The sequence below is a fragment of the Thalassophryne amazonica genome, chromosome 5 (assembly GCF_902500255.1).
Source record: "Thalassophryne amazonica chromosome 5, fThaAma1.1, whole genome shotgun sequence".
Lineage (NCBI taxonomy): Eukaryota > Metazoa > Chordata > Actinopteri > Batrachoidiformes > Batrachoididae > Thalassophryne > Thalassophryne amazonica.
Genome location: NC_047107.1, coordinates 64,644,149 through 64,656,493, shown reverse-complemented (window position 1 = coordinate 64,656,493; position 12,345 = coordinate 64,644,149). Strand labels below are relative to the sequence as shown.

Here is a 12,345-nt window from a genome sequence, read left to right as displayed (position 1 = left end):
AAACCCCTCACTACACAGTTTATACACTTTCTCAATCAGGCATGAACATTTTCTCACTTTTCTCTCGTGTGTAAACACTCTCAAAATTCAAACCTTAGTAGGAAAATAATACCAAACTGTTTCAGGCCCAAACATTTGTTTGAGAAATAAAAATAGAACGTTTTCCTATAAATAATTATGATGGCATTTAGAACTAACGAATTAATTTTAACGATCAACGAATGAGGTCGGACACATAAGAAATTATTAATAGTGACTGACCAGTATTTCACAGATCGGGCCTCTGCGTCCTGGTGCTGCGCCTTTTCCCACTCACATCTCACTGCAGCAGGTGTCTGTTTCCGAGTGATAAACACAGTTATGAGTAATTGTTGGCGCTCTTTTTTCTTCTGGGTGACAAGATTCTTATAAACAGATACGCAGAACATAGAACACTGTAAAAAAAAAGGCATGCAAAATTGGACTAAATACTCCGCGAGACTCCGAGGCCACGACAGGTGAACGGCGTTATAGCGAGGGACCACTGTATTCTCTTTTCACATGTCAATAATTCTTGACGTGGATATTTGCTTGCTCAATTAATAAGACATGCCTAATCTGTCAGATTTCTTTATTTTTTAAATGTATTTCTGTATTTATTTTATTGTGACACCGAATGGAGATGACAAAACCTGGTTGCAGTACGGGCGAATTAAGGGAATGACGAAACTACAGTTGTTATTATCAATTTTATTGTCTAAAATGATCACACCACATAAAGTTAAGCTCAGCGCTGCTCTGGCTCCAGGCTCGAAGTCTGGAGAAAAGGGCGTGCAGCGCTGTCTTGGCAGTCAGCGCTGTAGCCACGGATCGTGCTCCATAACAATCCCGCAAAAGCGGGATTTGTATTGATTATTATGTAGTATAATCAGGAAAGTGTTATTTATGTAACATATGCATTGATTTGTATAATGGCACTGTTTATCATGTTGATCATCTTCATTTTTATGTGGATTCCAGCGCTGGTTCATTTTGGTGTATAATTTACGCCACCTCTCGACCTGGTGTATATTTTCAGCGCAGCGTACGCCAACAACCACATTGATAAATGCCAAGTAGTGCAGCCGTTTTGGCGTACACCCCATATTCGCTCAAATATCGCCGTACGCAACGTTGATACATGAGGCCCACTGTGTTTTTAATGGAAATATTGTCAAATTCTGCTTTCAATAACAGCTTCTGCTTGTACAAATCAGGAGTCGGGGAGTCAGCATACTGGTGGTCTATTTCTGTTATATTTTGAGTGAGTTCGGCCAAGCATTTGTTACGTTTATTTCTTTCATGTGCCGTATAAGAAATTATTTGGCCCCTGAGGTAAGCCTTAAGAGCTTCCCAAACACTAGAGATCGGCACATCCGGGGTTAAGGTGAATTCCATGAAATCATCAATTTGTCAAGAAAGGAATCCCTAGAGAGCAGCGACACGGTTTGGGGCAATCTGGAAAACCCACATCTAAATGCACAGGGCAATGGTTATAAATAACAATTGAGTTGTAATGGCATCCTCTAACCATGGGGGAAAGTCTACTGTCTATAAAAAATAATCTATTCTAGAGAAGGAATGATGCATTGGTGAGAAGAAGGAAAACTGTTTTGCGGTGGGGTTGTCTTTTCTCCATGGGTCATACAGACCATAGGAGTCTCTAAATGACTGAATGACTTTGCCTGCTTTCGAGAGCTTGCTGTTGGGTCGTGGGTTAGATCTGTCCAGATAGGGATGCAATACACAATTAAAGTCCCATCCCATAACCAGCAGGTGATCATTAAGATCAGGAAGAGTTGATATAAGATTGCTGAAAAAGTCGGGATCATCCCAGTTTGGTCCATATACATTAGCGAAAACCACCTGTGTGCCATATATACTCCCTGTAGCCACCACATACCGCCCCTTATAGTCCGAACTGGTTGAAACTGGGACAAACGGAACCCCCCTCTTTATCAAGATGGCTGCACCTCGCGATCTGTTCTTGTACTTTGAGTTAACACCTGCCCTATCCAAGCCTTTTTAAAATTTTTTTTAATAATTATCAGAAGATAATTAGTCTGATAATGGCTTTTAATGTTATCTAAAAAGATAATCTGATAATGAAAACATTATCTTTGATAATTATCTCTTATTGGATTATCGGAACTGTGCCCACCACTGATACTAGAGTACACACTTCCAATGCTGCCGACTAAACACAAATGTCCCTTCATGGACAGTGACATGACACCTCCTAACCTGGCAAAATATTGACGAAGTGCCCGGATGTTAATGCATTTTCAATGTAGAGCACACACTGAAAAAAGCTTGCAAAATACGCGCTAAAATGCTGTTATGACCTGGATATCGAGCCAGTAAGATTAATTTACATTAAATTGTGTAACGAAAGTATTAAACTTACTCTGACACCCACGCATTCCCAAATATTAGTGTTGAAAGTTACACGGATTTGATCTGTTCCAGCTGCGATAAATCAGCAGCTCAGCTGCTGAGATGTTCTGCTGCTGCTGCTGTTCAGCGGTGCGAGTCATCAATCCATTACTCTCTCTCTCTCTCTCTCTCTCTCTCTCTCTCTCTCTCTCTCTCTCTCTCTCTCTCTCTCTCTCTCTCTCTCTCTCTCTATATATATATATATACACATACATAAAATAAATGATTAACTTTGACAGTATTCCAAAAAAGTTCTCAAACACAGACATCTTTAGCTGTAAACGATTTCTGATTCTATGAGCAAATGGTTTCATCAGCCAATAGCTATGAAAGCAAACATGTCATCAGCTACAAAATTATTATTTTAGTTTAGTGTTGAAATTTTAAACAGATCGATATGTTCCAGCTTCCAAATTCTGCTGACGTGATGGCACAATATTACACAATGCAGATTAGCACAATGCAGATTAATTAATTCCACATAGTCTGCATTAATTAAATCCATTTTTTTGTTTAGTACTGAATAAATTCAGCTTTGAATAAAATTCCATTCAAGATGGTTTCAAATCTTTGGATTTCATACACAGGCATGATGCTTTAAGGTCATGGAAAAAGTAACAAGAATAACCAAAACTGTTTAATTATGGAAGAAAATGTTATCTCCCATCTTCCATTGTTTGTGGCATTGCCAACATGCGCAACTTCCAGCATTTTGCACCTGTTTCTTGAGGAGACTCATTGAGTGTCAGTGTGCGCTGCCTACTGAGTTGCCATGATCTAAAATGGTGACCACACCTCCTTGCCGGGACACGTCTCAGTGTGACTGTGGACTCTAGTTCTCATATTAACCTCTGTGGTTTTGACTTATCTAAGGGCATGTAGCCTCAAGTGCACATATCTAGTCTTTATGTAGGCAGTTCACATCTCATATGGTACAGAAACACCTGTTCTGCTCTGCTGTGCTCCATCCATGAGATTCACCTTGTTTAATATTGGGCCTAACTAGTTAGCAATAATGAGATGACATCACAGTAAATCATTGTTACACTGACACTACCACAAATTTGGATACCTGCGGAGTTGTGGAGCATTCTCATATACAGTTGTATAACCCCAATTCCAATGAATTTGGGATGTTGTGTAAAATGGAAATAAAAACAGAATACAATGATTTGCAAATCCTCTTCAACCTATATTCAATTGAATACACCACAAAGACAAGATATTTAATGTTCAAACTTATACATTTTATTGTTTTTGGGCAAATATTTGCTCATTTTGAAATAGATGCCCCCAACACGTTTCAAAAATGCTGGGACAGTGGTATGTTTACCACTGTGTTACATCACCTTTCCTTCTAACAACACTCAATAAACATTTTGGAACTGAGGACGCTAATTGTTGAAGCTTTGTAGGTGGAATTCTTTCCCTTTCTTCCTTGATGTACGACTTCAGTTGTTCAACAGTCCAGGGTCTCGTATTTTGCGCTTCATAATGTGCCACACATGTTCAATGAGCGACAGGTCTGGACTGCAGACAGGCCAGTCTAGTACCTGCACTCTTTTACTACGAAGCCACGCTGTTGTAACACGTGCAGAACGTGGCTTGGAATTGTCTTGCTGAAATAAGCAGGGACATCCCTGAAAAAGACGTTGCTTGGATGACAGCATGTGTTGCTCCAAAACCTGGATGTACTTTACAGCATTGATGGTGCCATCACAGATGTGTAAGTTGCCCATGTCATCACAGATGCTGGCTTTTGAACTTTGCACTGGAAACAATCTGGATGGTCTTTTTCCTCTTTTGTCCAGAGGACACGATGTCCATGATTTCCAAAAACAATTTAAAATGTGGACTAATCAGACCACAGCACAATTTTCCACTTTGTGTCTGTCCATTTCAAATAAGCTCAGGCCCAGAGTAGGCTGCGGTGTTTCTGGATGTTGTTGATGTATGGCTTTCACTTTGCATGGTAGAGTTTTAACTTGCACTTGTAGATGTAGCGACGAACTGTGTTAACTGACAATGGTTTTCTGAAGTGTTCCTGAGCCCACGCGGTGATAGCCTTTACACAATAATGTCGGTTTTTAATGCAGTGCTGCCTGAGGCATCGAAGGTCACGGGCATTCAATGTTGGTTTTCGGCCTTGCCGCTTACATGTGGAAAATTGTCCAGATTCTCTGAATCTTCTGATTATATTATGGACTATAGATGATGGAATCCCTAAATTCCTTGCAATTGAATGTTGAGAAACATTGTTCTTAATCTGTTGGACTATTTTTTCACGCAGTTGTTCACAAAGTGGTGATTCTCACCCCATCTTTGCTTGTGAATGGCTGAGCCTTTTGGGGATGCTCCTTTTATAGCCAATCATGACACTCACCTGTTTCGAATTAACCTGTTCACCTGTAGAATGTTCCAAACAGGTGTTCTTTGAGCACTCAACTTTCCCAGTCTTTTGTTGCCCCTGTCCCAGCTTTTTTGAAATGTGTTGCAGGCATCCATTTCAAAATGAGCAAATATTTGCACAAAAACAAAAAAGTGTAATAGTTTGAACATTAAACATCTTATCTTTGTGGTGTATTCAGTTTAATATAGATTGAAGAGGATTTGCAAATCATTGTATTCTGTTTGTATTTACATTTCACACAATGTCCCAACTTCATTGGAATTGGGTTGTATGCAAACGTTTGGGCACCCCTGATAATTTTCATGATTTTCCTTTATAAATCATTGGTTATCTGGATCAGAAATTTCAGTTAAATATATCATATAGCAGATGAACACACTGATATTTGAGAAGTGAAATGAAGTTTGCAGCAGTGCAGCAGCAGCAACAGTGCAGCATTGAACTGAACAATGGTAGCCTTAGCTTTACCTGGCACTCAATGCTTTTTAGTTCTTGGTTTTTAAGAGATACTTGTCTGTTTTATTGCATGCCCTTCTGTCTATTCCTACTGTTCTATGCTGCGATGTGACACTGAAATTTCCCCATTGAGGGATGAATAAAGGCTTTCTTCTCTTATCTTCAATTTCTAGTATTTACAGAAAGTGTGCAATAATTATTTAAACAAAATTAGGCAGGTGCATACCTGCAAAAGAGGTTTTACTTTTGATTTGTTGTCAGCGGAGTCACATGTGTTCACCCACAGGTTTTTACCCAGTGAGTTACAGTATCCAAACAAATAAGGCTGTATTTGGGACCTGAAGCTTTGTTGTAGAATAGACGTTCAAGCACCCCCAGTTACTAATATCCTAAAGCATGGATGCAGAAGAGATCCATATTACATGCATTTCACAAATCAAAAAACACTTATAGAATTTATCCATCCATCCATCCATCCAACTGGCTTCTTTCGACGTGGAGGAATGCACAAATGCACCGTGGGTGATCTACAAATATTTCTTGATTTGCACAACATGAACAAATGATGATTTGATTTGACCATGTGCAAATTGTACATAACACAATAGGATCTATTTTATAATAATTAATTTATAATAATTTATTTAAAAACTGCAAATTTTAAAGAACAAAATGCTCATATGGCCAACGGTATTTTAGCATTGCGTTATATTTTCTTCTTCGTGAGGCATTTTTGGATAGATGCAACTAGTACTCTGGTGCAAAATATGGTACATACAGGAAGCCAAACTTTACCTGATGCCAAAATGAGGCACATAACCAGGTGGATCAGGTCTTTGTGCTTTGCCAAATAGTCATAGAATGCCTCCATTTTCTTCTCAAGGCAGGTAGGCACTCAAAATGGCGAAAGATAAGAGGGAGAGAGAGAGCCATAAAGGTTACACGAATGGGAAAGAGAAAAAGCAGTAATGCAGCAAATGCACATTTGCACATTTACAAATGAGAAATACCTTTTGTTCTGTTCCTCTGAGTTCTTATTACTGTCATCCTCTGTACCTTCAGAAGCACTGTCAATATCAATGGTTATCTGATTCTGCTCCTGACACACACACACACACACACACACACACACACACACACACACACACACACACACACACACACACACACACACACACACACACACACACACACACAGCCGGAAGATCATTCAGAGAAAAATGTTGACACAAGTTTGTTTGCACAAATGACGTATATTTACTCAGAATTTGACTGCAAATTAATGTTCTGAATAAAACGGCTTTTCTTGTATGTTTGCATAAAAACTAACTTGGCTCTTGACACTGTAAACCAACTTTATTACCTCTTGCAGTGGAGGGGGTTATCTTTTCGCCCCTGTTTGTTTGTTTGTCTGTGTGTTTGTGAACAGCCTGGAGCCCACAATTTTTCGTATATCGTTATGAATTTTTTTATTGAAGATTCATATCCTAATAGGCAAGAAAAAGTGATTCAATTTTCAAGGTCATAGATCAAAGGGCAAAGTCAGAAAAAATCTTGGAATAATCTCTATCTTTCACATTGAATGACTTTTCAAAAATTCATAACTGTGTAAAAAAAAAAAAAAATTCTAATTTCTTTCATACTTGAGAGCGTCATGTAGGATGGTATCCTTTATCTACTGACTGATCCGGATCTGATCCAGATTACAGATTTTGTGGCCATTTAAATTTAACATTGAAAACCCCATTTAATCTATATCCGAAAGCTTCCGAAAGGAATTTTGTTATGTGTAAGCATAATGACAATAAAGAGATCTATCTATTTATCTATCTTTGGACAATGTTTTCTTTGGCTTTGATGTTTGATTAAACTACTCAAAAATCTAATCACATCAAGAAATCTATCCAAGTAATATTCCCACCAGGTTTGAAGGAAATATGTCTAGTAGTTTTTGGGTTATCCTGCACGCACACACACACACACACACACACACACACACACACACACACACACACACACACACACACACACACACACACACACATGCACGCACGCACGCATGCACACCAGTGAAAACAACACCCTGCTGTTACTGCTTCACCAGCTTTCAGGAAAAACCCTTTGTGCAGGGTTGTGTGGACTTGTGACTATATTTTACAACAAAACCACGGTAAAACATAAAGTTTACTTCTGTTCTGAGACAGTCTTTCACTGACAACCCCACCTGCTCCTAATTAACCTTCAATTCAGCATCCACCTACCATCCAGAAGGTGGCAGACATGTCTATGGAATATTACATAGACAAACAATTTTTTTAATCATCTGATGTGTCAGAGTTCACCAGATTTGAATGAGTTTGTTCTCATTACACGAGGTCTATTAGAAAAGTATCCGACCTTTTAATTTTTTTTCAAAAACCTGATGGATTTGAATCACGTGTGCTTCCATGAGCAAACCTTGAACCTTCGTGCGCATGCGTGAATTTTTTCACGGCTGTCGATTGCGTCATTTGCTGGTAAGCAGCCTTTGAGTGAGGATGGGTGTTGTCTCTCGTCAGATTTTCTTTGCAAGGAAATGGCAGAACGACTGGAGCAGTGCGACTGCATCAAAATGTGCCAGAAACTGGGCGACAGCCAGGTGGAAACCATTCGGATTATTCAGACGGCTTTCGGTGACGATCCTATGGGCATCACACAGATTAAGGAGCGGTACAACTGGTTTAAAGACGGCCGCACAATGGTGGAGAGCGAGCCATGCTCCGGTCGGCCATCAACATGCTGAAATGACCAGATCATTTCCAAAGTGAATGCTGTGGTGATGCGGGACCGTCGTGTGACTGTCCGAGAAATTGCGGAAGAGGTGGACATCAGCACTTTTTCAGTACATTCCACTGTGACAGAAGATTTGGCCATGAAAAGAGTGGCGGTGAAATTCATGCTGCTGATGGCGGAGCAAAAGCGCCTTTGTGTTGAAGCCTCACAGGACATGTTGTGACATGCCCACCTCTTCCACAATTTCTCGGATAGTCACACGACTGAAAAGCCACCGAAAGCCGTCTGAATCTTCCGAATGGTGGAAGAGCTGGGCATGTTACAACATGTCCTGTGAGACTGAAACACGAAGGCGCTTTTGCTCCGCCATCAGCTTCATGCCGAAGCCATCGTCATGAATTTTGCTGCAACTCTTTTCATGGCCAAATCTTCTGTCAAAGTGGAATGTGCCGAAAAAGTGCTGATGTCCACCTCTTCTGCAATTTCTCGGACAGTCACACGATGGTCCCGCATCACCACAGCATTCACTTTGAAAATGACCTGGTCATTTCATCATGTTGATGGCCGACTGGAGCGCGGCTCGCTCTCCACCGTTGTGTGGCCGTCTTTAAACTGGTTGTACCGCTCCTTAATCTGTGTGATGCCCATAGGATCGTCACCGAAAGCTGTCTGAATAATCCGAATGGTTTCCACCTGGCTGTCGCCCAATTTCTGGCACATTTTGATGCAGTCCCGCTGCTCCAGTCGTTCCGCCATTTCCTTGCAAAGAAAATCCGACAAGAGACGACACCCATCCTCACACAAAGGCTGCTTACCAGCAAATGACAGGCGTGAAAAAATTCACGCATGCGCACAAAAGTTCAAGGTTTGCTCATGCAAGCACACATGATTTAAATCCATCAGGTTTTTGAAAAAAAATAAAAAGGTCGGATAATTTTCTAACAGACCTTGTATGTTCTTTTAATTTAATGAGTTACAAAATGATAACATTTATTATTTGTTCAGTTACTGTGTTAAACTGGAGGGAATGTTCTCATCTATTTATCTGCCTGTCTACTCATTACTCATTGCTTTTCCAAAGTTTAGGCAAATTTAATTAAATAGGCTGCCTCAAGTGTTCAACAATTCATCAGATGGCAAACATTTTATATTAAGACAAACTTAAAAACAAACAACATATTCTTATCCTCAAGTGTTTCAAGTTCATTAAATATAATAACAGTAATGTTGGTAACATTTAAATCCTGTATTAAAATCTTGGAACAAATGCTTGCCTGGTTCTAAAATATTTAGCCTACCTCTGTCTGAAAGGCCTTGTTGTCTTTTCCATTTCTTTGGTTCCTCTCTGTTCTGTTCAGCTCCATTGTTTTTTTTTTTTTGCTCTTTATGTTTGTTCACTGGCTTAACATTCTCTGGAGAACTTCTTCCAACACCTGCCCTTTTCTCCGCCTCTACTCTTGATGATCCGCCCCTCCTTCCTGCTCTGCAAAAGCCTAAAATCTTACCAAGTGTATTTGTCTGATTTCTACTCAAAGTATACACAATTACTTAAGCAAAATTTCAGGATGACACAATACAAGTGAAAGTGTCGTGGAAACACCTTGTTTTGAGCCATATATGAGATTAAACAAGCTTTGTTGACTCACCATAAGATTTTTAGGATGCTGTACTATTTGTAAAAGCTGTAACACTTCCTAATGCTACTAAAACATAGCTCAGAATGACTTTTCTCAGCTAATTTCAAGACCCTATTTTGTCAAAGTGAATTTTTACTTGTTCTACTAGCAAATTTTTTCAAACAAACAAGGTGGTTTTAACATGTTACAAGTTTAAAAAATCTGTCACTGCAACAAGTGAAAATTCAATACAGTTCTTGAAGCTGGGAAACACATTTTGAGCTTTATTTATGATGTAAATGTATGTAGTTTTGTCTTGTGGTTTATTATTTTCTCTTTTTTCCATGAGGCTCCTTGTGTTGGGAAAGTGAAGTACACGGACCCACGACAGGGGGCGTAAATGAACGGCCAATAGGAAGTCCGAATAAATAACAATTTATTCTGCAAATGTGCACAACAACCAAATATGCTTTTAGTCTGTCAATCAATCTACACAAAAGGTGATGCGTGGGCAGGCCCGAGGGTAGGAGATACCTATCCAGAGAAGTGCCGGGACCCACGAGGTTCCACCGCCAACGGAGACCTGCAATACACCGGAGCCGCCAAGTCCTGATTCCCCACGTGACCACTGCTTCCAGCTGTCAGATCCGGCACCAGGCTTGTTGGGATGCTGCTGGTAGAAATCGGCCAGGAGGGCCGGATCCAGGATGAAGCTCCTCTTCACCCAGAAGCGTTCTTCGGGTCCGTAAGCCTCCCAGTCCACCAGATATTGGAAGCCCCGACCCCACCGGCGAACATCAAGGAGCCTGCGGACTGTCCACGCAGGTTTACAACTGCAAAAAGCTCTGCTGCAAAAACGTGTGCGTACGGCACAGAACGGCTGAGAATGTTTACCTGACGGGTAAGCTGATAACTCGGCAGAGTTCTGATGATTCTCCCAGGCTTTTATTGGTGGTGGTGGTGATGATGGCTGATGACTGACAGCTGTCAGTACCGGTGCTCCTGGAGCTCCTGAGAGGCAGCTGCGTCCTCTGGTGCCTGAAACCCGACAACAGGCAGGGCGCCCTCTGGTGTTGGCCAGCAGTACCTTCTCTTCGGGCGGCCCACACAACACCTTGGTCTTCATTGTATTTAATTTTACATGTTTAGATTTTGAGTTTTTCTGACAGTACATGTGCTTTTCATACTGTTCAGTTTATGTCTTTAGTGTTCAAATATTTCATTCTTCAATGTTTTGTTTTGAGTTGTCTCATTTTTAGCTACTTTCTCTTTGTCAAGATTTGGGTTTGCTTGTGTTTGAGTTTAGTCATTTTATGTGATTGCTTTCTGTATGTGTTTATTCTCTGGTTGGCCTCTTGCTTGCTTGGGCTTTCTCTGTCCCTATCTCTCTTGTCTGTCTCCTGGTGCTTGGTGGTAGGTGTTTCACTCTGTCTGGCCACACCCCGTTCTGGGGTTTTCACACACCTGTTCCTAATCTGTAGCTGACCTAGGTGTATATAAGGTCCACTGGTTGAACTTATGCCTCGCCAGATTGATGCGCCTTGTGCCTTCTCTCCAGCTCTGTTCTGGTGTTCTCTTGTCCTGCCAGTCTCGTAGTGTTTTTGGATCACCTGCCTGTTTGTTTGATCATGCCCTTGCCTGATGATTTTTGTACTGTTGCACCGCTTGGACTGCCTTAAAGTGTACCAACCACAGCTAAGTATATCCCCAATTCCAATGAAGTTGGGATGTTGTGTAAAATGTAAATAAAAACAGAATACAACGATTTGCAAATCGTCTTCAACCTATATTCATTTGAATACACCACAAAGACAAGCTATTTAATGTTCAAAATGATAAACTTTATTGTTTTTGTGCAAATATTTGCTCATTTTGAAATGGATGCCTGCAACACGTTTCAAAAAAGCTGAGACAGTGGTATGTTTACCGCTGTGTTACATCACCTTTCCTTCTAACAACACTGAATAAGCATTTGAGAACCAAGGACATTAATTGTTGAAGCTTTGTAGGTGGAATTCTTTCCCATTCTTGCTTGATGTATGACTTCAGTTGTTCAACTGTCCGGGGTCTCCATTGTTGTATTTTGCGCTTCATACTGCGCCACACATTTTCAATGGGCGACAGGTCTGGACTGCAGGCAGGCCAGTCTAGTACCCGCACTCTTTTTCTACAAAGCCACACTGTTGTAACACGTGCAGAATGTGTCTTGGCATTGTCTTGCTGAAATAAGCAGGGACATCCCTGAAAAAGATGTTGCTTGGATGGCAGCATGTGTTGCTGCAAAACCTGGATGTACCTTTCAGCATTGATGGTACCATCACAGATGTGTAAGTTGCCCATGCCATGGGCACTAACACACCCACATACCATCACAGATGCTGGCCTTTGAACTTTGTGCTGGTAACAATTTCGATGGTCTTTTTCCTCTTTTGTCCGGAGGACACGACGTCCATGATTTCCAAAAACAATTTGAAATGTGGACTCATCAGACTGCAGCACACTTTTCCACATTGTGTCTGTCCATTTCAAATGACTTGGGCCCAGAGAAGGTGGCGGCATTTCTGGATGTTGATGTATGGCTTTCCCTTTGCATGGTAGAGTTTTAACTTGCACTTGTAGATATAGCAATGAAGTGTG

The 12,345-nt window shown here is 40.7% G+C and overlaps 1 protein-coding gene across 6 annotated transcripts in view; it reads right to left on the bottom strand.

The window, feature by feature from the left end:
* Window positions 1-9,519, bottom strand: part of LOC117510649 (solute carrier family 28 member 3-like) — a 53,936-nt gene extending 44,417 nt beyond the window's left edge. For 4 of the 6 annotated variants that reach the window (XR_004560780.1, XM_034170440.1, XM_034170443.1 and 1 more), the window contains exons 1-3: window positions 9,391-9,519; window positions 6,331-6,419; window positions 6,116-6,216 (exon numbers count right to left, since the gene is read on the bottom strand). Coding sequence is in view for 5 of the 6 variants with exons in the window: in XM_034170440.1 (XP_034026331.1) it covers window positions 6,116-6,216; window positions 6,331-6,419; window positions 9,391-9,456 (256 nt within the window). In the remaining variant the exon portion in view is untranslated. The remainder of the gene's footprint in view (window positions 1-6,115; window positions 6,217-6,330; window positions 6,420-9,390) is intronic. The other 2 variants (XM_034170441.1, XM_034170442.1) reach the window with 2 other exon arrangements.
* Between the last annotated feature and the right edge of the window lie 2,826 nt (window positions 9,520-12,345).